General features: G+C 35.7%; 1 protein-coding gene across 1 annotated transcript; it reads right to left on the reverse strand.

Annotated features, from left to right (window-relative positions):
• Positions 1-3,845: 3,845 nt before the first annotated feature.
• LOC137401657 (uncharacterized) lies at positions 3,846-27,481 on the reverse strand. Its single transcript, XM_068088113.1, has 8 exons — positions 27,416-27,481; positions 18,466-18,637; positions 16,344-16,515; positions 14,648-14,834; positions 13,885-14,084; positions 10,252-10,528; positions 6,595-7,278; positions 3,846-4,545 (listed from the first exon to the last, which is right to left on the reverse strand). Exons 2-8 carry the CDS (start codon positions 18,627-18,629, stop codon positions 4,397-4,399), a joined length of 1,833 nt encoding a protein of 610 aa, XP_067944214.1. The 5' UTR covers positions 18,630-18,637; positions 27,416-27,481; the 3' UTR covers positions 3,846-4,396.
• Positions 27,482-27,857: the final 376 nt, after the last annotated feature.

Here is a 27,857-nt window from a genome sequence, read left to right on the forward strand (position 1 = left end):
AAATTAGAATGGCTAATGTTGTTATATGTTAAATACAAATCAATTTTCTGTCCAAAGACTTTTCTGTTAGCCGAGCAACGCTGGGCAGCACAGCTAGTACAATCATAAGTTTGTTCATTAAATTAATTGTAAACCATTAAAACAAAATCTTTACTTTCTTAGTGTAAGATCTTTTGAAAATGCAGTAGGCTTTAGTTTACTCTGTTACGTACGAAAAACGAAGTAAATCATGAGCATCCCACTGCAGGTGGAGCAGAGTCTACATGGTGCTACAAATGTGGCGATAAATCTTTGGAGGCTGATGAATGTGTAGATGACTATTTAGCACCACAAGATCACATGATCGACTGCAGCACTGTGATTGGTCACACTGAGGGCTGCATGAAATCCAAATATGTGGACGTAGAGCAAAAGCAGATAGGTAGGTTTGGTTTTAAAATATAATATGGTTGTTTATATATATAAACTATATATTTTTTTTTGCTTATATATAGGCAAAAAAATTGTATAGAGTGGCATAGAAACCCATAATAATTATTTAATGCCCTTGGTAAAATCATGCTCCTCATCACACCCCTGGTGAAAACATCAAAATTTTACATACACATTAGTATATAGTACATATTAAAAATGTAACAAAACAATATGTTAATTTTGGTAATTATATAGTTACCTACAGTAACTTTAGTGTATGTGGTGGTTATTATTTGCAAGAAAATGTAACAATACAATGTACTACGTGCGCTATGTACCACAGGGAGGGCTTACCTTTGAGACAGACGTATAGCATAACCATTGATATTAACTTAAATAAATTTAGCTTACTAAACACATACTTAAAGCTATGTTTTAGTATGTATTTTACTAAACTAAATTTCAACTTTGTCAAGAACTAAAATCTTATCACTTATCTGTTTTTGAACTTGTTTTCACTATAACTTATAACAAATAACGCTGAGCTAAGCTAGAGAGCTTTATATATCTCTTTCAGGCATTGTGGGAGGAATTTCAACAAATAGCATATCGGCATTTTTGTTATTTCATAATAATCAGAACACTGACTGCCAAATTTTAATTTTGAGAAAGTTTTCTGTTGATGTCACATGCAGCAAAATGTAACAAAATTTTGCTCTTACATAGCGAGCATGAAAAACATCGTGTTTCATATAAAGAGGCAAAAAATCTTAACAGTGTTTCATATGAAGAGGCAAAAAATCTTAACATGGGCATCCTAACCCGAGGGCACACTGTATTAATTGATAATAAAAAATATACATTTAGTTTATGCAATCGCAAACAGGATGTACAGCATATGACAAGTGCTATGCTTGTGATGGAATTGTTAGCAGACTTTCAACTTGAATTTCAGGAGTTATAATCCAGTACAATGGTGACTTTTCGTTGCTGAAACTTTCTCACTATAGCTACACAGACAAACGACAGGCAAACAGCAAACAAACTTCGAGATTTACATACATAAATATTTATATTGTGTATAATTATACAGCGTATCTATATAATTATATCTTATATCTATATATATATTTCTCAAAGTATGTATCTATGCATCCTTGCTATAGATCTTGAAATCTTAGGATAAAAATTCTGTACCGAAAAAGCGGATCCGATCTCAAACCCTGCCGTTCACCAGACCGACGCGCTATCCACTAGACCACAGAAATTGAATTTCTACCCTGCCATTAAAAGTCAGTATATGACAGCAAACACCCAACAGATTTGCGTACGACACGAGTCATAGCATAACGTCATGAGAAGCTGTTCGCTTACATTATTAAACGTACTGGATGATAGCGAGCAGGCTAATAGCGAGCAACTCTCACTACTTCTCATTGTTTATAAGACAAAACACTTGCCTCATGATATTTAGTTTGAAAGCTAGAATGGCAAATGTTGTTATATGTTAAATACAAATCAATTTTCTGTCCAAAGAATATTCTATTACTCGGGCAATGCCGGGTAGCACAGCTAGTAAATCTCAAAGCCTGTCATCGTTTGGTGCAAAGCTATAACTATTGAACTCTAAGAATGAAAGATCCGCTTTATGATGGATTTGATCTCAAAACCTCAAGCTCACCAGGCAATAACCTAACCAACTGAGCTGCACAAGATGCAATAGATTCAGTAATCTCAGTTAAAATACTCATAGCACTCTGAGTTACGCGCAACGCCACTAAAGCTTGCTCTCATTGCTCTTAGTGATAAGTTTAGCAATACTATCTTACTCAAATTAGCCATTGGCAATGTGCCAGGCTAATGGCAAGTAGCGGGTAACTACATTACCTGTCACTGTTTATAAGCTTTTTTGTAATACCCGTGCAATGCTAGGCAATTGGCTTGTATATATAGAAATATTGTTTATAGATGTGTGTAGCACATATTTTATACAATTTTGGTAGAGCGTTTTAGAAACAATTGTTTTAGAGATTTGTTTATTTTTTATTTCAAATAAATTTAAGTACTTGTTTATTTTTTTAAATATGATTATCTTTTTAACTATTTTATTAAATAAAACTTTGACACTGTTATTGCAGTCTCCAGAGGGTGCGCCCCTGAGGTAGGAATGAAGGCATCAACTGAATGCAAATCGACGCAAGTCGCTGGCATTGAAGCATATTTCTGTCACTGCTCAGGGGACTACTGCAACCACTCCAATACTATAAGATTTAATGGAATCGTGGCTATTATTGTCACACTTATTCATTTGCACCTACTCACAATATAATTGTCATGCTGAACTGCTTTTTCAAGAACCTTCTAGAACTTTCCGTCAAAGTTGAATGTTTCATGTCAGTCAGGTGAGCATAAGTATGCAAAGAGAAATGAGGGCTCGAAACGTTTCCACATCAAGCCAACATTGATTCAAACCGTAAACATTCATATAATTATGTAAATAAATAATTTTTTATTGTAATCTTCAAAATATTCATGTTCATAAAATTACTATAAAATACTGATATGGAGCCTAAACTAATTTTGATTTTTATTTATGTTTGTATTTATATTATATATTTGTGGTATAGCTCAGAAACCCAGAAGAGTATTCAAACCAAAATAATAAAAGTAGGCTGCAAAACATCATGATATAAACTGAGATAAAGTCTATTTGACACAAGAATCAATATTCTTCTAAAAGTTTCTAAAAACAAAGTTTTTTCAATCAAAGGACCGACAGTGACATTTGTTTAAATTCTGTCATTGCAATATCACAACTGTTAACATGCGTGTGGGCACGCGATGTGAAGTAGCACATAGTGAAATTAATATGAGCATTTAATAATGACTGCCTTTTCTCACCATTGCCCAGCAAATTAATATTTTTATGTTAATACAATCTGATAGTGGTTAACACTTGGGCAGCCAAGTAGTTCAATCTAAACTACTGTGCTAAATCGCTCCATTAAGTGTGGGCAGACAACTCCCCTTGCATTTGGTCAATGACAGCTACACATTCAGTGTGTATACACATAATATGTGTAAGCATGTGAAAGCAACATACATATTACGTATGTTGCTTTCAGATGTTATTACTGGTGTGCAGATAACAGCCAATTGCTTTCAATTAGCTTCTATAGGAGTTATCCTTTCTTCACGGCTTTCTTTAACCTGTAACCTTAGCCAGCTGACAGGCCAAGGCACTTATCCTATGCCTTTGTCTGTACATTGGTAGCTATGTACTTACCTATACAAACTTGTGTCTTGCAAGCTGCAATCACCCCGTTCTAACTTGCCTTGCTCGAACAACCTATGAAGCAAGCCTTGGTTCGCTCTCCTGGATACCCTCTCCATACCTCTTCAACAGCTTGGAAACTGAAGGCTACATGTTCTATGCTATTCATAGTTGAGCATCTATTCACATAATAATGAGATAGAAACAAATTCCTGTTTGAATTGCGAAAGTGGAAATCACAAATGAATTAACAAAAATAAAAAAAAATTGGTGTAAGGAGTACGCAACTCCTAAAGAGTACAACACAATCCAAACTCATTTATCAAGCACTACATAAAATGAGTAGCCAAGAAGAACACTAAGCAAAATGTGCAAAAGCAAAAAAATTTGCGTAGAAAATCTTGCATCACTACCTGAAAAACAATACTCTGGTACCCTGCTGCGTTCTCTACAGCCAATTAGTGTGAAGCATTCTTTGAGCGAGTTTATGAACCCCTAATCGTTAAATGCCAAGTTCCCTACCACCATTTGATAAAACATGATTTCATCCCCACACACATCAGCGCATGGAGAAAGGAGCAACAATCTTAAAATCTATCCAAATGTTAGTAAAATATTAAACACAAAATTAGCGAACTATGAATCACAGATTTTGATTGGAATTAATGCTGAAGGAGTTATAGAACGGGATAAAATGGTGCATCTTCTTTAAGCTTGTGCCACGTGGATATCCATACGCAGGATGCCAAGACCTGAAGCAGCAGCATAAAGGTTTCCATTCACCGTAGCAAATCCACAAAGGTACTCCGCACCTTTTCCTTTAACAAAGTTTTTAGAGAGGGTTCTATTCTTTTGTCCTGTAATAACAACAGAATCAGTGTTTACGGGTGCATTTGAGTTTCGAAACTCCCACAAGATATTTGGATTACTGCGAGACATTATAGCCTTCACCTCTTCGCAGGCCTAGACAAACATTAACAATGAAAGCGTCTTCACTTACCTATCCAAAGGTTAAAAAAGCAGCGAAAAGTATTATATGTACTGAAAAAACATAATGCATTATATGTATTGTACTGTACAATTACAATACACTAATATAATTCTATATTATTAATATAATATATAATTATATTGAGGATTATATATGATATGATAGCATATGATTATATATTCATATATTAGATATAATAATATAGGAATATATAATCATATCATTAATATAAGAGTATATGTATTATTAATATAATTAGATATATAATAATACCAAAAGTATAATTATATATGCTATTGTATATAGTAATGACATGCTTCTGTCATGTAGTGACAATACTTGGTAGTGTTTTCATGTTCTCTAGTAGAGAAACACACCGCCAGGACTAGTTTTTATAAACTATTTTGAGTGGTCCTAAGACTTGTCAAGGGTTTCTTCTGGAACTGTCAGATTAACCCGAAGGGGTGCATTTTGCAACACGTCAAGTCTGACAGAGCCAGGTAGCCATTTCACTTGTCCAATGTGCGGAGGACAGTGGTGAATCTTTAACATGCCCACATTGTCAGTGTGCTACACGGGGCCTTCAAGTTATGGTCTAGATCCGAAAGACCCAGCAATTTACGGTTGAAAGGTTGCCGATTGTTTGAAAAGGTTGAAAGCTTGCTATTGTATATATGCATGTAATATATGTAAATTAGAAAAATATCTTTTATTAATCACATGCTTTTTATTGGTTATTTTAATTTAAATCAATGATTATGCTTGTGGTTTGAAATGCTGGTGCATCAGAAAGTTTGATGCACCAGAATTTGTACATCTGCACAAAATGTGCGTCAAGTGCACAGATTTGTACACAAAGATGCACCATAATGTGTTTATTTGGCTAACCACAGGGTCGTGGCTTCTAGTTGATCCTTCCAATTGTTCTGCTGAATCATTACTATAAGAGCCATGACTGTGGGTCCATCCTTAAACACGCTAACAGCATTAGGAGGAACATTGAACTACACAGGAATCAAACCAGGATATTCTGGCACTCAGGCAAATGTGCTACCATATACGCCAATTATGCCTTTCCATAACTAGGTATAAGTGTGCACAGACTTATTACACATAACACTTTCACAGCGCAAGGAACTACCCGCGTACTAGTAAGTCATAAATAAACACAAGCTGTGGGCCCTCAACAAAATATTACAGACTGTTTTGGGATGCTATGTGCGCACTGTATCTAATCTTCATCAGAATGTAAGAAATACTACAACGATAAAATGGATGACAGAGAAATGACTTATGAATTCTACTGCAAAAATTACGCCATTTTAACCAACATAAAATGTAGTTAATAACAACTAGTACGCTGACAGTCCCGTGCGCCGTGGGAGATCGTCATGTGTGATAACTATGCGTACAATTATTATACAATGCAGCAAGGCAGCCGAGTGGGCAGTAGATAGTACGCCTGGCTGCTAAGCCGAACATATGAGTTCAATTGCAGTGGAATGCATTTTTTTTGTAAATTTTTATGTAATCTATATTATACTTATTTAATATTATATTTAAATATAAATAATATATATTATACAAATAATATTTTACTAATATTATAGATTAATATATAATTTATTATAATATATAATTTATAATAAATTATATATTAATCTATAATATTAGTAAAATATTATATTATTATAAATTAATTATTATATTATAATAAATTTATAATTTATTATAAATTATAGAAATAATATGTTTACATAAATATTGTAATAGCAATTTATATTATAAATTATAATTATTTATCAGGAAGATTGTAAACTGCAATAGTGTAGAACAGCACAGTCTGACATGACAAGTGTATAGTGATTCGGCAATGGTAGCAGTGGCTAGAACAGTTGGAGAAAACCATACTAACCATCTGCCGAGCGAAGATAGATAGACTTCTCCTCTGAAGACCAGATCCACCAGTTGCCAGACGGGTCACAGTACACACCCCTCGGTGACGGAACGGGGTACACTTCATCGACTTTCTCATCGATGCTGTTGATCTTGTACACGGCATTGGCTGTCCGATCAGCAACCAGTATTCCATCATCGCCAAGCGGACACATGTAGACAGGTTTCTTGAATTGGTCGTCACATGAGATATCTCTCAATAGCTCCCCATCTGTGCTGTAAACGTTCATCTTGACCTTCGGACCATCGTTGTTGATGACAAAGACCTTGTCATTACTGACAGCCAGCATGCTCACAAACTTGTACGGGGGTAGGTCCCAGCGATGGACCTCCTTAAAGGTGTTCTCCTCGAACTTGATGACCCATCGAGCATGAGTAGCTGTGTGCTGTGGAGCCTTGAGAAGAGCATAGATGTGCCCTTTGTAGACCTGAATGCTGGTATAGTCTCCCTCTTTAGTGAAGATGGTACGGGTGGGTGTGCCCGTATTATCAAACACATCGATACTCCGATTTCCCGCACAGACGATCTGTTTGGAAGGGAGCACATCCATATCGTAGCAGGTCTTCTTGGTTGCAAACTCGCAGCTGACGATGTCGATGTTGTCGATATCCGCCAAGGTGAAACTTTCTTTAGGCAGCAGAACTAAAATAACAAGTAGACAAATGCAAATGTCTGATATTAATTTGGGTCAACAAAATATATATACAAGCAGGTCTCCTGATCCTAACCATATTGACAACTTTGTGAAAGCACTCAAAATAGCACAATCCTTCATTTTTTCGCGACGTCGTTTTATCGTTGTCGGCCATCTTTATAGACAATTTTATCGCTAAAAACGTGAGCTTTTGCAATGATATTTTGAAAATGATGCTTTTGTTTGCAATTTTTTTATTATACTATCAAAATGACACCTAAAAGTACTATTAAATAAGTGTAAGTAAATGAAAAAACTAGTAAATGAAAGAAAACGATCGTTTTCTACAAATATGGCGGCTTGTTCGTGAACGAGCGCATGTGCAAACAACTTGATGATGTCAAAAAAACGATGGACTCTTTTTTAACCGAATATCATTTTTAAACTACCAACTTGTAGAGCTCAATTAAAAAAACAGAACTCAAATTGAGCAAATAGTTTTTTTTTCACTCTTTCAAAGAGGTCATGCTTTAGCGGTAACTGAAGAAAACACTGCGGCAAAAACTTTGTAATCCTATGTAAACCAGAAGTCTGGCAAAACAAAGCGAAATTACTCCACCATAGAATCAGGTTGGAGACCAACTTCCGGAAGTATCTAGGCCTCAGGCTTCAGATGGTTAAGCGATAAACTCGTTTGACCCTAAGTTGGTCGTCGAACATTTACAATATTTGGCAACAAGATCTAATCGATAATAAAAAACAGCCCCTGCATTAATAAAAAAATACTATTTCAGCTGTACCTGTAATGCAGTGGGCAGATCTGTTAGTAGAATTCTCTTGAATCATATAAATAGGCAGCAACTCAACCGTTTTAGACATGATTATAAGATACAGTCATCTCTCGACATATGAGCTTAATTTCAGTTCAGTTTACGGGACTGAACTCGTATGTCAATTTTCTGGTATATCAAAGCAATATTTCCTATACAAAATAACTAAATTTATACAAATTATTCTGTTCCCAGTCTTTGAAAAAAAAACACATAACAGAATATTATGAGGGAAAAACGTGTTTTTAATTGTTCTAATCCGATACCTACACTCACAAAGTAAAAAATACCAATCTAGTGGTTATGATCTGCAATAAAATCTAACATTATTATGTACATGACTAAATGGAGTTCTCACTTCTGAGACAGACATAGCAGCTAAGTTGGGAGAGAGACTTCACAACAACACGTTCGGCATGCTACACATTTGTGATGCTACATAACATTAATTTTAAATTTAACTTAAATGAATTTAGCTGACTAAACACACACTTGAAAATATGTCATAATTTTACACTAATCTTAATTCTAATTTGGCCTTCATTTTTTTTATTATCTTCTTCTGGCTTACAGCTTTTTGCCTCAATTACACTATTATTTTTAGCTGGCCTTTTTGAAAACAGTTTTAAACTTTTTCTGACGAGACAGACTGAGTGATGATGTTTTCCTAAGCGGCCTCTCGCATACTCGGCCACTTAACCTCAAGAACCGTCTCTTATGAGCGTATCTGAATTTGTCTCATACCTCATGGGAAAATCTTGCTCCAATCTCAAATTTCTCAAATGTTGGGGCACTTGTATGTCAAGATAGGACTGTATGAACTAAATCTATGTCAAAGACAATATTTTAGAGCCTTGAAGATGCAAATATCACAAAATTGTTTTCGTGACTAAATTTTGGTAAGTGATACTCTTGCAAACATGGATTTCAATAATACTTTTGCGTCATTCGACTGAAATAATATACTTTAGTAACAATTGAAAACCATCACAGATAAACAATTTAAAAGCAAACTTTTAAAAATATCCCCCGAGGTCAGCTGTGAAACTGTACTGCTATATTGCGTAATCAATCTCATTTGTTTTCCGAGTCAAAATATCCAAAGGACCGTTTAATAAAAAACATTACTCATGGAATCAGGGCATGAATTGATGGTTAACGAAAATAAATTTGTAAAAAGCTGTTTACGGGCTATTTTTTTTCAAATTTTCACTATGCAAAGAGCAGTTGGCTTATAGCTTATCTGCTTAAGCATTGAAGTAATTTTGTGATCTCGTATGACAGACACAAACCCGATTTATTTATGCGCGATCTTCATTGCGGTAATAAAAATACCGCTAATAAACAGTGACAGTTGCTATTGGCTAATTTCAGTAAGATAGTATATTGCTAAACCTACTAGATAGATCTTAAACTTAAGATAGAACTGAAACGTTTAAAGCTCGTTTGAAATCGAGTAAAGTGACAACTGGACAGTAAATGGCATGAAACTGAAGAAGAAAGCATTCAACAAGCCAGCCAAAGCAGTGAGCTTGAACTTGCAAAAAGATTTTGTAGACTTCATCGGAAATTATTGGTATTTTTCTATCTATAACGATTTTTTAGGTTTGAGGTGATCTGATTGCTAGGATGTTTTAAGATTAAAATCGACAAAACTTGATCATGGTTAAGGTGCTCCGAAAATGTTGTTATATAGTTGTTATGACTAGTGGGTATCGTTGCTATAGTTGATATAGGCTACTACGCTCAAATCGCAGCATTACGCGCCTCTATTCTGTTTGTCTTTTTGCAACTATAGACATCATAAATGCATTCTCACGTAATCTGAGCGCTTTAACCGTGATCATGGTTTGCCGATTTTAATCTTGAAATACCCTGGCAGTCCGATCACCTCAAACATCAAAAACAACCACAAATGACAGAAAAAGACTGATGCTTCGTAAAAAAATCTACAAAAGTTTCGTGTAAGTTCATCAAAGGTCAGAGACAGCGCTAAGCACAGACTAAAAGTACTTAAAAAATAATTAAAAAAGACAAGAATAGACAACTCCTCAAATGACAAAATGAAACCAAATAACTACATGTAAATGAAATCTCTCGAGAAAGTACTTATAAAATAGGCCAATGTGCAGAGACAGCAGTAAGCCTTACCTTCGACAGGTGGTAGAGTATAGGTCTCCAGCGCACACGAGCCAAGCTCTTCCTCAAGTTGCTGCTTCATAATATCTGTGATCTGCTTTCTTTGTCTGATCTTCTCTGTCACACTACCATCTCTCATCAAGCGTCGGGCTCGGGTCCTCATTTCGTCAAGAGCTTCCTTTTTCTTACTCAGTGAAGCGGTGAAACCTTCAATCTTCTCCGTCGGAGCAACCTGATCAGCCTTGACCTTCTCTACGATCTTCTCGAAGAGTAAATTTTGGTATTCAATCTAAAAAGTACCTTCATTAGTAGAGAATAGTCCAATGGCTGAATACCCAGTAAACAAGCAAACAAAAGGTTTATTTCAACAATTCATATATAGTTTTGATAGAAATATCCCCGGTGTAGGATTGGTAGCTTTGATGAACCAAGCACATAATGCAAACATTTGAATAGGCCATATAGGCACCATAATGTTCTACTATATACTAGTTATACCAACTAGTATATACATACATTAGTACATCTATGTACTGTATATATTTCTCAAAATTGGTCGTGTGAATATAAGTGTGTATTCCAGCTAAAGCTATTAAAATCTTGGAATAGAGAATCAATATCGCAGAAGATTTGATCTCGGATCCTCCGGTTCACCAGTCCATCACCTTACTAATTCAGCCACACAAGCTTGATAGACTCCTAGGCGACATACATTGTATGTCTGTATATGGGAGCAAATACACAACGGCTTTCCGTTACTACGCAGGGTGACGGCATAACATCACGAGAAGCTGGTAGCTCTTATTAGGAAACTTACTCAAATTATCCATTGGCAATGTGCCAAGCTAATAGCAAGTGTCAGGAACCTCTCATTGTTTATTTATAAGCTGATTTTTAACCCCCTGGCAACCCTGGGTAGCACAGCTCATACTAGTATATGCCAATGCTTATGCCATAAAACATCAATTTATGGCATAACCGTTATTACCCCGTCAAAAATTTTGACATTTTCATGACATTGTTATTAAAAGTTTGTACAGCTATAATCAACTCTTTGTGAATAGTCAATCATATTAAATCTTTGCACTGTCATCTACCAATCATCGACCAACACAACCAGAGAATCCCGGAGAATACAGGACTAAGGAAAGCTTATTAGAGAGCCCCAACAGGATCAGTTTTAAACCAGGTATTTATCTGTAGACTGTTATAGCGTCTAATATAAGGCTCAGAAACTGCTGATTACTGTAAAACCCCTATTTTAACGCCATTTTCTTGCATATAAAAGGTTTATTATCGCTCCGCCCAAAGAAGAGTGAGAAATATAGGCGACATTTGCTCCGCCCATGAAAGGTTTAAATTTATCTTCCCAAAATTCTGACAAGCTACTTGAAAATTACAGTGCCACCCTTTATTTGAACGTCACATCTATTAAAGTGCCACTCTAAAGGAAGGGCTGAAAAGTAGAGCACTTAAATAGAGTTCAAATAGAGAGTTTATGGTAAATGCATTCGATAGCTCAACCTATATTGCAAAACCTTTCAGGCATATTGGAAATTATTAAAACACTCATTAGCATGCACGCTAGAGTATAACAGAATGAACGGCAACACCAAGGAATAATTTTATATCACCAAGCGTAGGATTGGTAACTTTGATGGAGCAATCACATACTGAAAATATCTTTATATTATGAATTACCTATATCTAAGCGATCTTTAGTATAATACATCATATTTGAATGTGTAGTCTTATTGCATGAGAGTCTTCTAAAAGGTTTACTGCTAAAGATGAACTTGCATAGTATTTTAGTAATTTGTATCAGAAAGTATTGTTACTTTTCTATCATTTGCAGTTGTGTTTGATGTTTGAGGTGATCTGAATGCCAGGATACTTCAAGATTGAAATCAGCAAAAGTTGATCGCGGTTAAAATGCTCAGAAAAATGTACATGCTGAAACGATGTGACTAGTTATGCGGCTGCCTGTCTTTCGTGATGATGTATATCGGCTGTTGGGTTCGAGTTGCAGCATTACGTGTCTCTATTCCGTCGACTTCTTTGCTGAAGTGTAACTAACTATAGACGTCATGATAGCACTTTCGCTTGAATCTAAACGTTTTAACGATGATCAAGTTTTATCGGTTCTTCAAACATTCTTGCAGTACGTTCACCTCAAACATTCAAAACAATTGCAAATGATAAAAAATAACTTTAAAAAATTTTTTTTGATAAAGATTGAGGTTAAAATCAAGGTTAAAATAAGATGAACAAAATTTTAGTAATTTTTATCAGAAAGTATCAGTATTTTTCTATCATTTATGATTGTTTTTTATGTTTGAGGTGATCTGACTGCCAGGATATTTCAAGATTGAAATCAGCAAAAGTTGATCACGGTTAAAAGGCTCAGTGATTACATGATTGCAGATGAACACAGTAAAAGCAAATGTTGGTGTAAACTTTAAAAGCTATTTTGTCTGCCGCAATTCACTGACAGTACGAGAAACTATCTATGCCTCTAAATACGAGCTTAATGCGTTCCGGGATTGAGCTCATAGGTCAATGTTCTCGTATCTCAAAGCGCTATTTCCTATATGAAATAACTAAATACAAATTAATCCGTTCCCATATTATGAGAAACCACCTAAAGCATGGATATTACAATAGGAAAATGTTTTCAGTGCCTACGCTCACAAAATAACAAATACCTATTTAGTAGCTATGATCTGCAATAAAATTTAACATTTTATATGGAGTACGGTGTTCTTACTTTCGAGACAGATGTAGTGGCTAGCGTCAATGCGAGAGCAAATTAGCAGCAACGCGTTCGTGATGGCAACATAAACTTTGATTTTAGCTTATAAAATGAATCTAGCCAACTAAATACGCACTAACAGCTAAGCTTTAATATTTTACTAAACTTACCTCTAATTTGTCTTCATTTTAGTTTTTCGATATTTTTCGCCGGCTTAACACTTTTGCCTCGCTTTCACTAACACTTTTAGCAGGCCTTTTTAAAATCTTTTTTAAACTGATTTGACGATAAAGACCAAGCAATGCTGTTCTCGAAAGCAGCCTCTAACATGCTTTGCCATTAAGTGACAGCATAAACAACCGGCTCGCATCTCAGGATAGAAACTTGTTCGAAATTTTGGTCACATCTCAATATTCTAATATATTGGGGCACTCATCTGTCAAGGCATGACTGTATTTGCTTGTTACAGTAGACTAATAGTACAAGAAAATATCTATATACACTGAACTTATGACAGAAAGAGTTTTAACTAAATTAAACTAAAACTAATAGAATGTCATTATAAGGGTTAAGAAATACTGCGCTATGGTGCTCAAATAGAAGCTTTACGGTATGGCATTAAAACAGAGGTTTTACAGTTTGGCATTAAAACAGAGGTTTTACAGTATGGCACTAAAATAGAAATTTTACGGTATGGCACTCAAACAGAGGTTTTACAGTTTGGCATTAAAACAGAGATTTTACAGTATGGCACTAAAATAGAAATTTTACAGTATGGCACTCCGAGGTTTCACAGTATGGCACTAAAATAGGTTTTACGGTAAATGCAAGAGAGTGAAGATGCAACTAAGTAACTTTAAAAATCTAAAATTACGTCATTCATTTTGTAATACCTTCGCCTTTCTTGCCCTCTCCGCTTCCTCAATCAGATTATTTCTGTTAATTGCATCATTATCAAGATAGCTCCATGTCTCCTTCTCCAGCTTATACATTTCTGTCAGCTTAGCGTCAGCTTCTCTAAGAAGTTTTTTATATTCATCCGTCAGACCTTTCTCCAGTTCATCAAATTTGTGATAGTCATGCTTCTTGTCGTCTGCATTTCATTAAGTAACATTGAACTTTCCTCATAAAATTTTAGTGCTAGAGTTAACAATCTTTTTCAGCAGAAATCGAAAGCAGTGTGAACAAGCGACCTGATAAGATTCACCGTAGGACTAAAGACCTTTTTAGTTAAATCTTAAAAGAGCTTTGAGAATATTTTTCCTAAAACCAATGATGTCCACAATGAGCATATAATGACAGGTATGAAATACCAGAGTTTTTGCTCCTGCTACATACCTCGAATGCTTAAACCAAATGAACTTTTGAGAGGAGACAAATCATATAAAGTAATAAAATCATGACCATGACAAGATGTAGTTTTAGCAACAACAAGAGGAGACGAATCAGATAAAGCTGTGTCACCATTTTAGGATGTGTTGTAAGCAACAACAAGAGAGGACAAATCAGATAAAGTGGCGTAACCCTGACCACGACACGGTGTATTGCATGCAACAACAGGAGGAGACAAATCAGAGAACACAGTGTAATGATGACAAGATAGGCCATGAGAAACAACAAGATGAGACAAATCTCATACAACAGTAAAACACTGACCAAGGCAGGGTGGGTTGTGGCGGTCACACTCGTTGCAGACGAGCCTGTCACAGACACTGCAGGCAAGAATCATTTTCTCAGGGTACTTATGATCATTGCAGACGGGCTTCTTAAAGTTCTCTGGTGACTCATCATAAACACCGATGGGTATCACTCGATGCTTGCTGCCGAAATGCTTCTTATGAGTCTGGAAAAGCAGATATGCAATTGTTAACTGTATTAACACAATTACAACAAAACTCAGCGAGTTATTTGAAATCTTCAAACTAGAACTAAATCTAAAAGCGTAACTATATAAAATAATAATAGAGCTACCTACAAATAATAGAGCTACCAATAGACAAGTGCCGTACATATGCTAACACTAACAACAACTGTTGGAGTTTTGTTCTTCTTTATCAATTACAATATAAATAACCTGCGTTACACCGATGTTACGCTTCACTGTAGCGTCTTCAACACTGATGACGCAAAAGTCATCAAGGAAAATTTACACACTAAGCAAAACAACGAAACAACGAAAATGAGCAATGTTGTACAATTCATAGATATATGATTCTACTATAGGTATTCCTAATTATCATGAGCCATAAAAGTATCGCATATAAAATTCTGTACAAGATGTCAATGACTAGTTTTTGGATGTTTATGAGATGGCTAGTGATATGTCTATGAGGTGGCTAGTGATATGTCTATGAGATGGCTAGTGAAATGTCTATGAGATGGCTAGTGATACATCTATGAGATGGCTAGTGATATGTCTATGAGATGGCTAGTGATACATCTATGAGATGGCTAGGGATACATCTATGATGGCTAGTGATATATCTATGAGATGGCTATTGATACATCTACGAGATGGCTAGTGATACATCTATGAGATGGCTAGTGATATATCTATGAGATGGCTAGTGGTATATCTATGAGATGGCTAGTGATATATCTACGAGATGGCTAGTGATACATCTATGAGATGGCTAGTGGTATATCTATGAGATGGCTAGTGATATATCTATGAGATGGCTAGTGGTATATCTATGAGATGGCTAGTGATATATCTACGAGATGGCTAGTGATACATCTATGAGATGGCTAGTGATACATCTATGAGATGGCTAGTGGTATATCTATGAGATGGCTAGTGATACATCTACGAGATGGCTAGTGATACATCTATGAGATGGCTAGTGGTATATCTATGAGATGGCTAGTGATATATCTATGAGATGGCTAGTGATATATCTATGAGATGGATAAAAGTTGTCTACAGAGTTAACAGCAGGAGCTAGAGATGAACTTGCAAAAAATGTTAGCAGATTTTATCAAAAAGTATGAGTATTTTTGTATCAATCGTGATCGTTTTTTATGTTTAACGTGATATGACTGTCAGGACGTTTTAAGATTAAAGTCGAAAAAACTTGATTGTGGTTAAAATGCTTAGATCAAAAACACGTGCACAGATTTGTTTGCACTGCATTTAGATGGTTAGAAGTCTGACAACTTCTAACCAACTAACCTTAACCTGTCTTTAAATTAATTGAAACATCTATAGAAATATATATGAAGCATCCTGGCGGTCAGATCACCTCAGACATCAAAAACAATCGTAAATGATAGAAAAATACTGATAATTTCTGACAAAATCTACTAAAAGCTTTCTGTAAGTTCATGTTTAAAAGGTGAAACACTTTCTTACCTCCTCATGCTCGGGGCAGGCCTTCTCTCCGCACTGAACACAGTAGCTGATGGCCAGCTTTTGCTTACAATCAGCTCCGTCACATTTTGATTGGCTGACGGGAGCCTCCTCAGTATTTTCATCAAGTACTGCTTTTCTCAGGTTGTTGAAGTCAACAGCAGTATATGTCTGCCTAAAGAAATAGCAGAAAGCTATAAGTTAATGCGACAGCTAAAATTCACAATTTTTTGGAAACACCAACTTAGGAATAATGAAGGTTCATGGATCTTGAATTTTTGACCAGCTAACTTGAAACTGGTTAAAACTGGTTAAAACTGGTTGCCTCCTACTGACATTGTAAGGAAGCATGGTATTAAGGATGCTATCATTTTTGAGCCACAATGCAAACTCATAGATTTACACCGTGACGACAGGTGAGATTAAAATAAAGTAAATAAAAACCGAATTGAAAACTACTATTAGGTTTTGAAGACTTCAATGGCCGCTAAAACGAATTAAAAATAAAATCAATAAATATCTCCACCAGCAACAATAACTTTGTTTGAAGTGAAAATTTTTGGTTAACGTCTGAGGCGTACAAATCTTGAAATTTCCGTCAAAATTTAATTTGGTAAGGATCATAAATATCCGAAAGCAAATTACTACAATTGAAATGGCTTTGCATAAGTTTTACACATCACTAAGCGAAAAACGAGGTTTTCAGATCTTGCATTTTTTATATTATATTTTTATTTATATTTGCATTTTTTATGAATAAGCACAAAACTGATAAATTTATTATGTCATCTATGTCCTAGCAGTTTAGGAAAGTAACAGTATTAAATTATAGAGCTATGCTATGATTATGCTATAATCATAGAGCTATGCTGTAAAAACATGAGTTTAATGAATAAATTGATGCAAAATTTATGAATCCCATTATTTGTTTTATATGAAACAATAGTTTAATATAGTATATGATGCATGCCATCCGAAGGGTAAATAGGTAAAAAGGCAACATTAGTTCCTTGCATGAAAGACTCAATATAGAAGGCTGTTGTGTAGGGTTAGGGCTTAGGACAACCAAGCTGCAGGTCGGAGGTTCGAACCCCATTACAGGATGTCAGAGACGACATCCAGTCTTCTGTCCCAAAATCAAAATCTACTCGCCTGCAAACAAACATGGAGCTTCTTTCACGAGTTTTGAGATTTGGAAGAAATCCCAGAATAAGCTGGTTGCAAGAAATTCCTGATCAGCAGAACGTCTCGATTTGACGCTGAAATATACTGGGCATCATTTTTATCATTCATTCATATTTACCCTAGGACACTTAGGTATTCGCCTCATCAAACTTTCGCGTTTTCGCGGAGTCATCCTCTCGCGAAAAATTCATGAGCGAAACTAAACTATCATAACGAACGAGCGAAAACACAGAATTAAATAGCTTTGTTCATTGATAGTCCAAGAAACAAATGGCAGCAAGCGATCAAATTGCATTATCGATCTCGGCCTCGATAGTCCCAAATTGAAATTTTTTTTTACCAATGAACCAAACCTGAGGAATCTAATTATGTTTGTTCCACTGCATTTATTTTCACATCACTATATTTTCGCATTCATCAGAGCTGCGAAATTAAGTTGAAGCGAAACTTTACTCTGTATGCAACTCACGAAACTAAATACTAGCAAAATATAAGTGTCCTAGGGTAATGCGTTAAAGATGATGTTTTGCCAAATTTTACCGGTAAATTTCAATACTGTTCAATTTGGTAAATGCTTTTGATGTTTGAAGCGATCTGAATGCAATGTTTCAAGATTGATATCGACAAAACTTGCTTGCGGCTAAAACACTGAGAAGAGAAACTTGTGCGAAATGACGTCGCTAGTTGCTATCAGCTAATGCGTTCAAGTTGCAGCGTTACATGTCTCTATTCTGTCGGTCTCTTCACAACTATAGACGTCATAATTACACTTTCGCTTGGCCTGAGAATTTTAATCATCAAGTTTTGTCGATTTTTATCTTGAACAATTGCAGTAGATAGAACATACGGATACTTTTTGATAATATCTAATGAAATTGTGTGTAAGTTTATGTCCAATGTGTTTGAACCATGAAACATTCAAAATAGCCTAACTACCTACTGGCATATAGGACATTCAAGGATGCCGTTCTTGCGGTCACAGTCTTCTTTCAGACAACTCAAACAAAAAACATGGCTACAATCCAGCTCCCGTGGATCATCCAAATTATTAAAGTCTTGCCAGCAAAAGCCACATCGGATATCTTCCGTTACAGCAGCCGCCATCGTCAAGCCTAAAAGAATCAAGACTATCAAATATAACTGTGAATTTATTCCCAAAGGAGCTGAGAAGAGTCGAAGAGATGATGGGAGCCCAGACTAAATGCAGGCACATAATTGCTGATTCTATAAACTAATTACTTCTACACAAGCACTATTTTTCTATGACGTGGGTGATGTAGATTTGGAGTTGTGCACCCATTGAATTGCCATGTGATCAGCGGCTTAATAGATATTTGCATGCCGTGGACTAATGCGGGTACTTTGTTCACAAAGACAAGCGTTTTCACATCAGAGATCATAATGGGAATTCAGAACGGCTCAAATCGAAATAAAAATGACTAAAGTGTGGAAAATGTGTAAAATGGAATAGCTTGCGTGGTATTTCTTTGTCCATCATCAACTAGCGCCGTCTTTGTCTTTTGCAAGCGTGAAATATTAGGCAAAGATATGTTTGTTTGTTTATTTTCATCTATAATATAACCACAAAAATAATATGAAGAGCGTTTCTCACAGTATAAAAGGACAAGAAAAATAGAAAAAAAATGTCACTCCAGGGAAGGTGATGATGAGGTCCCTGTGCGCAATAGCAAGGCTAATCAAGGCGCGGAACCTGAAAGTAGAGTCAGCAGAAGTCTGTCTAGTTGGTTTAGTCTAGTCTGGTTGTCTGAGGTAGCGCTTCAGTTCACTTTTGAAAGAATTAGCATTTACAATTTTACGCAGCGTAACCAGTAGTAGATTCCATAGCAATGACTCTTGATAATCCAAACAACATTGACCAGCTTTTGGTTTAAACAATGGTATTATGTAGAGGCAGCTTGTTGCTCATAGATAGAGTTCAGTGGGTATTTTTAGGTTTATGTGTGTAACAAAACTCGCTTGACTTGTAGATTTCTGCCGTTTCCATCTTGAGGATGACGCGAACTCGTGGATTAACCGCAGATTAACCGCCTCATGAAAACAAAGTGAATGAGATCAGTTGGCTAAAGCATAGGTTCATTGACTATCACAAGCAGTTCAGCGGAGTATTTGATATAGTAGAGAATAGTGGAATATCATGGAAACAAGATTATTGAAATATGGAAAATAACATATTTTGCGCATACATTGATCCACAGTTAAAACAAGCTAATAACCTCAAGATGAAAAAGATTGTAAGTCTTCAAGAATAACATCAAATGTAAAGCAATGCTTTTGTTGCAATTTCGGAGTTCGTGAATAAACATGATTGTCCAATCACTTTCGTAAATCCATCGATAAGTTTAGTCTAATCATGAGGACAATATAGGTAGTATTACACACTTTGTGTGTCTTATGCACTTTCTGTTCCATGTCTGCTACATATAGGCTCAATAGAGTGGTCTTTTGCCTTGAACACTGCACTGATAACATGGTCTTCTTCCTATACAGTAAGTTACCTTACAACTGCGTTTGGTTCCGGGTGGTCAAAAGACGACTTGGACGTAAGTCGATTCTGTATATTCTGATCTAACTAAAAGGTTGACTTGCCACAAAAATCACATTGCAGTTATTTGGTATCAAGAGATTCACCATGTCTTACCCTGCTGAGTTGTAGGTGCAACATATGTGGAAATGTGATTACAAGCTCTTGAAAGCTCAAAAATGAACGTTCAATCACGGCCAACACATAAACGCCGTAGGTTGGAATCACTTTCCAAAAGGGCTTAATTGGGACGTAGATAAACACGATGGCTTCTGTTTAAAATTTTATACAACCTCATTCGTCGAAATATTTTCACAAATATACTTCATACATTCAATAAAATCATGTCAATTGTCCTTATGCGTCTATTTCATCATCATCATAATGCTGCCTCTTTGAGCACCGACATCTCAAAATCTACTACCAACAAAATCTACAAAAATTTGCTTAATTTTTTAACCTTATCTCGAAGGAGTGCATATCACCCTCTGATAAACATGAATGGCCTGTTGGTCACCTGTGATAATCGAAAATGCTGTAGAGATTTTCCACGCCATATGGCAGGAAGTATGGGTCACATGATCAGATTACGACTAGATGACTAGACCAAGCGGAAACAAAACTGTAAAGTAAGTAGTGAGCATTTATATTTGATAAGGACTTTTCGGTAGAACCCAAAGTGTTTGTCATAAACTAGTGCTATGAGACGTTTTATATTGAGCCTTTTATTGGCCTCTATTTCACATGATAAAATCACGTGTCAAACCAATAACCACTTTGAGTTGAGTACGTCATGAAAATAAAGAGATTCCAACCTACAGCGTTTTTGTGATGGCTGCGATTAACTGTTCATTTTTTAGTTTTTAAGAGCTTGTAATCACATTTCCACATATTTTGCACCTACAACACAGCAGAGTAAGACATGATGAATTTTCTGATACCAAATAACTGTAATGTGAAGTTTGTCGAAAGTCAACCTTTAAATGAATTTAGCTTACTAAACACATGCATGTACTTGAAGGAAGTTTCAGTATGTATTTTAGTAAACTTCAAACTTTTCAACAAAGATTTTACCATTTATCTGTTTGCGAATCTGTTTTTACCATAATGGATAACGGTGAACTCGCCATGACGAGCGACATATATCTCGCAATAACGAATATAATCAGTACAAAAATTGCCAAATGTTAATTTCGAGAGAAATGATTGCTATCACGTGGCAGAAAAAAACTCTCCCTAACAAAGAATAATGAAAAAGCTTATCGAAGCTGTGCCATAATTTAGTACAACAGTATTGCATTTGAATAGAGTCTATTCATAACATGTTTTGTCTTTGTTTTTGCTGCATTTAAATAGGCTTTATTGCGGAACAACCAATGGCAATAAAGAAGATAGAATACTTTTGCTTACTGTAGATGATTAAAAGAGGTACTACGTTATTTTATTCACGGTTGGACAATTAATAAGTTATGCAAAATAGCAACTGCGAATAATTCTTGGCTGTCTTACTCTTCCTTATCCCTATCCAACTCTATCAAGGAACTCAGGCTAAGTGCGCAAGAAAATTAGTAACTATTATTATTACTAATACCAGTACCAAATAATACTAATAACTATTACAGTATTATTTTATCTTCTTTCCTCTCTACCCTAACGCCTCCTACGATTGCTACATTATTATTGCTATATTATGCTATTGTTGTTAGTTAGAGAGCTTCTCATCCCTGTCCCTTCTGCATTTGAATGCATTTTCGTGATTTCTAATTGATTGTTGGTTAGCTAGAGCTAATCGCTCATAGTGTGTACCCCTTATTGTTGGTGATGACATCAAAAGAGGTGATCGTTGTAGTCCATCGTACAGCTAAATGTTGATTTGAGCAATAGTGTGCACGAGCCTAAAACGAAGTAGTGATTGTTGGTACCCTTCTATAGGCATGCAGGCGTAAGTGAAGTGACCTAAGATGTAGGTGGTAAAACAGTGTCTGTTATGCAGGGTAAATATCAAGTTAGTACTATTGGAAACTACTACACATAGCGATAGAGAAAATTTAAGAGGTGCGAGAGAAGATTTAAATGGAGGAAGTTTGACTTGTTAGGGAGCAATGGATATTTTGCTAACAAATTATGGGATGGGAAAAAGTGCATGTATTAATGTGCATAAATAAAAGTGTTAAAGAGTTTATAAGAATGGTTGAAACTTCACCAAGATGGAATTCACTTTGTTTTAGTGCGGCAGTTAACACGCGTAAGGGATGGGATGGTAACCAGGGAGCCGATTAAAAACGCAAACTTAGCATGGGACATATTAACCCCAGACAAGGGGAGTATGGGAAGAGCAATCTATTTCATATAGAACTTTAAGATCAGAACATAATGGAGATGAATCTAGAAGAGAGATTACAATATAGATAGCCAAGATGGCAAGAGAAAAGAAGCAATTGGTAATTCTCTAAAGAAAAAAGCAGTGCAATAGAATATGATTCTGGAAGTCAGCGTTTAACATGAGGTAGTCCAAAAGACATTACAAGTAATTATTGAAAAAATAGAGATACAAAACTGTGTCCTCATGCTGGGCAAAAAGTAGAGAGTATATTAGAAAGCGTGCTACACTTTTTAACATAATCACCATGAGATGAGAAATTGTCTGCTATTAAATGCTTTTTTTGTCGGAATTAAAGGCATTCGTCTAGAGATTGAAGGAACACATATTGACATGTAAGTTATAGTAGGGGGTATGGCTGTTATAAGACAGCTTGGGTAGAAGTCATGAAAGTAGTAGTGGTATACAAGAAGGTAACAACAATGGCAATCGTGAGATCTATGGTATTTGACATTCGATACTGGAGAAGTTTTGACAGTATCTGAAAAATACTTCCAAAATGTTAGAACAGTAGTGAGAGATACCATGGATGGTTTTAAGTGCCGACTGTGGTGAGCTAAAAGTAATAGCCAAACTTTCCAACTGTTTTTCTCTGTCCATAAGTCTATTACATAAACCGATTAACACAAGTCCTCGTCTCTTTTTAGCTTAAATACAAATGCAGCGCAAAGCCATTTGATGAATAGCTTCGACTTTTTCAACTGCTATGGCCTCAGACATCAATGCAGACTGGACTAAGCAAATTCGTTCATACAAAATGCTTTTTGGCCAGGTGCATAAGATTTCAATCGACTACATAATAAGCAACTGGTAACTTCCATAAAGTTGGTGTAACTCTCACTGATTGAAGTAGTTCAATTAGAAACTAAACAAGCAAACCGAAACTGATGTGCAATAAAGGAATTGAAGACGAACTTGTTTGGCATAACTGAGTTGAGGTAGTCAAATGTATTAACCATCATTAATGCATGACTGGAAACCAAGCTCGAGCTTGATGAAATGCTTTGGAAAACCTTTTTTCAATCACTTTCAGATGAAACAACCTGTTAACACCAAGTTATTAAGCAGCGTCTTCTACATGAAGTGATATCAACAAATTTCATGTTAATTGAAGCATAGTTTTATTGTCACTGGCTAAAGTGTACATCTATAGCTCAAAAAACACTATGATCTCGACCAGGCATTTAATGATGTACATAAAAAATCAACATTTATTTGTTGAGACCAATGAATCGATGACATGAGAACCTTGCATATAAAATTATTGTGCAATAACTGATAACCAATTTTTGGGATTATTCTATAAATTAAGCGAAATCATTGCCGAGGAAGATAAAGGACTACCTTGTCTTGCATCCTATTTGATTACTTTTAGACGTAACAATTTCTAACAATAACACTCTTTCAAAGTTTGTTGACTTCTAAATAGTAAAATACTACAGTGATGCGTAGACCGAGTTTATCATTAAAGGTGAGCTTACATTAAATAAAATTTCAGTTGATTGTATCAGAAAGCATCGTTCTAATTTTCCTGTCAACTGCAATAGTTTTTGATAATTGAGATGATCTAATGGCCAGGATATTTCAAGATTAAAATCAATAAAACTGAATTGCGAATAAATTGTTCAGATCAACTAACGGTGCAATTATGAGGTTTATAACTGCAAAGAGACCGACAGAATCGAGACACGTCGAATGTCAACTTCACCGCAACAGCCGATATCAACTACCACAACGATAACAACTAATGACTTCATTTTGAACATATTTTTTCTGAGCATTTTAATCACGACCAAGTTTTATCAATTTTAATTGTATGTAAAATTTCTTGGCAGTCAGATCACCTCTAACACCTAAAATAATCGCAAATGATGAAAAAATACCAATAGCTTTTTGATAAAAACTTTTAAAATTTTGTATAAGTTCATGCTTAAAGGTTAAATCGCTCACTAGTTCCACTAAATGTTTGGTGCCTGCACAAATGTGCCATTAAAATGTTCTGCAGATATTGTGAGCAAATTATTTTTACTCTAAAAGTAGACCATCGTCGGATAAAGCATTTGAAAACCCATACTATCCCTTCACAAAAAATAGCATAATTATTTTTATTTATCGTCAAATGACTGGTAGAGACATAGACACGTATGTTTGTACATTTTAGCCAGTTACAAAAAAAACTTGAAATGACCTGAAATCTGGTGGTTCTACAAAAAGAAACTGCCAACACGTTGACCAATTATTTCACCTAGAAGGATCTTTAAAAACGTTTGTGATGGCCTAGGTGCTGGTTGGCACCAGATGGCGCTGTGCAATGGTTGATGAAGATTTATTTACATAGCTTTTTTTAAGGCCAACCACTGGGTCAAGATGTACTGTTGCAGAAGCTTTCAAATTGCACATGACGAATAAGTCTGTTGGAGAAATAAATGGCGAGGAAGGAGTATCGTTTGAACAAAGCAAATTGTCAAAACCTGTAGGAATAGAATGGTGGATAGTGATGATGAAGTCATAGAAAAGTGTAGATAGTAGTAGAAAGCGTAGGGATTCAAAGAATGACAGGGGAATGTGCTGGTTTTAACAGGAAGAGGTCAATTTTTAGCAAATATTTGTAATGATGGACTGCTAGGAAGGAACGACCTAAAGAACATTAATAAAAATAAAAACGCAAACGAAGATGTACATAAAAAATTTAGTTAGAACACAACAAAGTTGAGAGCAAAGCGAGAGGCACCTGTCACACAGTTGAATAATGCTGAGGCAATTTGAGCAACTAGGAAACAATTGGGAGTGCGGAGAGAGATTGCAAGGAGTAGGCCTGTACCTTTTAAATGACAGGCTGGTGAGACTGGATCTGGGCATACCACAACTGTGTCATCAAGCATGGCCTTGAAGGTGCTTTGCCATAAAATGCCAACAGCCATCATTGACTCAGTTTTTTGGCTATAAACTAGGTAGTGATAGTAGAACTAGGGACAGTAGTTATTAGAGTGGAGGTAGTAAGGAGAGTTCGAAAGTCAGCTATTTGTAACTGATTGGAGCATTATTAGTGAGCATTGTTGTAAATTCAAAAGTCGTTGTTTGCAACTGACACTGGCCCATAAAAACAAGCACAATGATAGTTGAGAGTAAAAGACTAGGTGGGTAACAGGAATGAGTAAGGCGAGTGGGAATCGATGAGAGTTACGAAAAGTTTTTGAAAAGTTGCCAGTTGTTTATCGTGAAGTTAATTGATAGATCCTATGTCAACTGAACAAAAAATATTGAGTGTGAACATATTCATGGAGCCTAGCCCCTATTGATTGCTGAGGTAATAGCAGTCGGGAAGCCATGAATGCTTTGCTGATGCTTTTATATTCAAGCTAAATGGAGACAAAGTGACTCATGCCATTTGGCTGACGCAAGAGAATTGAGAACAGAGAACTGCAATTGAAAAGTCAGCTTTGCTTGGAAAACTGGAAAACCATCTTTTGTGGGTTACAGTTCCTCACTAAAGCAACTCTAAATAAAGCTATAACATTAAAGTATTTCCAAGTTTATGACACAACTTATAGGTGTTGCTGCAATTAGCAGTGATGGACATTTGAGTTAGGTATAATACGCTTGCCCAAGCAAGCCCTAGGGCTCAACTCACAAATGAACTGAATCGATTTTTTGATATATTTTACTTACTGTAGAATTGAATTGTCCTGCGCAATCCTACCAGCATAATAAATTAAATCAGCTTTTCACTGTCACACTAGACGAATTGACTCAAATCTTTATTTCAGCAAGTAAAATTAATCAAGGAAAATGTGTCAATGCTTTCCTTTATTATAACTACATCTATGATATTATTGTGTTGACAAAAATCAATTACAAACAGTGACAACTGAAGTAAACAAATTTTTCAGCTGATGAGCGTCGTAGTGGAGATGTCAGTGCGATCCAGTGTTGCCAGCGGCACACGGTTCCACAAGATCTTGATATCACTGCCTATATTTCTTTGGTCAATAATATATATTATTCACTAATATAGTATAGTTCTGTGACTTGCCTGCACACTGGTTAAAAGCTTAGATTTGCTATTTGGATTGTTGCACCAACGATTGTAACTGAGTTAGCATATCTGCCAACTCTCACGCATTGGGCGTGAGAATCACGCAATCACCTCAAAGAAAAAATGAAAATGCGAGAGAAATGTGTGAGATTTTTGCCCCAATTTCCACAATTTTATATATACTATCATTGATATATCAATTGCCCCAAAACCAAATCTCACGCATTGCCCCACTCTAGGGTTGGCAGGTCTGTGGGTTAGGCATATACACACTGGTCATCCACCAAGGTATGTTTATTCCATGGTAGTGTTGCATTTATATATTATGTATTACATGTACTTATGTGTTTCATTGCAATGATTATATGTGTTGTTTTGTATTCATGTTTTGTATTAAGCTCCTTCGCTACAGAAAGACTTAACAACGGCTCGCATATATCATTCATTCTGCCGGACAGCCTTCATAAAGGCTTGTCTTAGTACCACTCCAAAATTATTGATCATGATCTAAACGTTCTTCTGCTACAAAAAATTATTAATCATAAGTTATTTCTGACGACAATATTTCTTATCGTAGAGAATGTGCGTGTGCATTTTGGTTAAAATGCAAATAATGATTGCGGTTTTCTTTTCCAGCCAGTTTCACTAAACAACAGAGAATATAAAACATGGATTCTGTTTGTCAAATGCATTGGTGCTTCTGCAAAATTTTCCATTGATTCCCAAAAACTTCATTGCTAAGGCATAAATGTTTGGATCATCTAACCACCCATGATTTTATAGCTAGCCGTACCGGTACATACATAGATTATATTAATAAGAGCTCATAACTTCTAGCACAATAATGTAAAACGGAAAACGTTTTAAAATCCACAAAGGTTTTTTGCACCATAACATAGGAATCATGAAATAAGCATTGTAAGCTTCTATACCTAATTCGTAATCCGCAAAAGCAAGCAATATTTCCTGGTCCTCCGCTCTACGCCTACCTCGAATTTGCAAACATTAAAACGAAACTGCCAGTGCGGTAGGCAATAACAACGCTAATAATGTTGACAAGTCTATTTTCTCAAAGTCTATGCTACTCAACTCTGTCTTCTGCGAACAGTCTACAGCAGCCATTGGTAGTTGTCTCACCGCAGACTTTGAACCTTCAGATGATTCGCCAACATTTACGGAAAATCATTTGCCACACTCCAATATCGAGTCAACAGGTGGTGTAGAGTTGTGTTTAGGTTAGTTTAACCCTCTTCATGCTAAAAGATTTACAAATTCATTAGCCAATAGTAATCTGGTGTCTTAGGCGTTTTTATGATAAGTTGGAAGTAAATAGCTATTAGAATAGCAATTAAAATTGTAAAACAAAGATAATTT

Source organism: Watersipora subatra, chromosome 8 (genome assembly GCF_963576615.1).
Source record: "Watersipora subatra chromosome 8, tzWatSuba1.1, whole genome shotgun sequence".
Classification (NCBI taxonomy): Eukaryota; Metazoa; Bryozoa; class Gymnolaemata; order Cheilostomatida; family Watersiporidae; genus Watersipora; species Watersipora subatra.

Coding starts and splice junctions, on each gene's coding strand:
- LOC137401657 (XM_068088113.1), bottom strand. CDS start 18,629: ATGGCGGCTGCTGTAACGGAAGATATCCGATGTGGCTTTTGCTGGCAA. Junction 7,279..10,251: donor TACTCTACCACCTGTCGAAG/GTAAGGCTTACT, acceptor TTGTTATTTTAG/TTCTGCTGCCTAAAGAAAGT. Junction 4,546..6,594: donor CTATCTTCGCTCGGCAGATG/GTTAGTATGGTT, acceptor TTGTTATTACAG/GACAAAAGAATAGAACCCTC.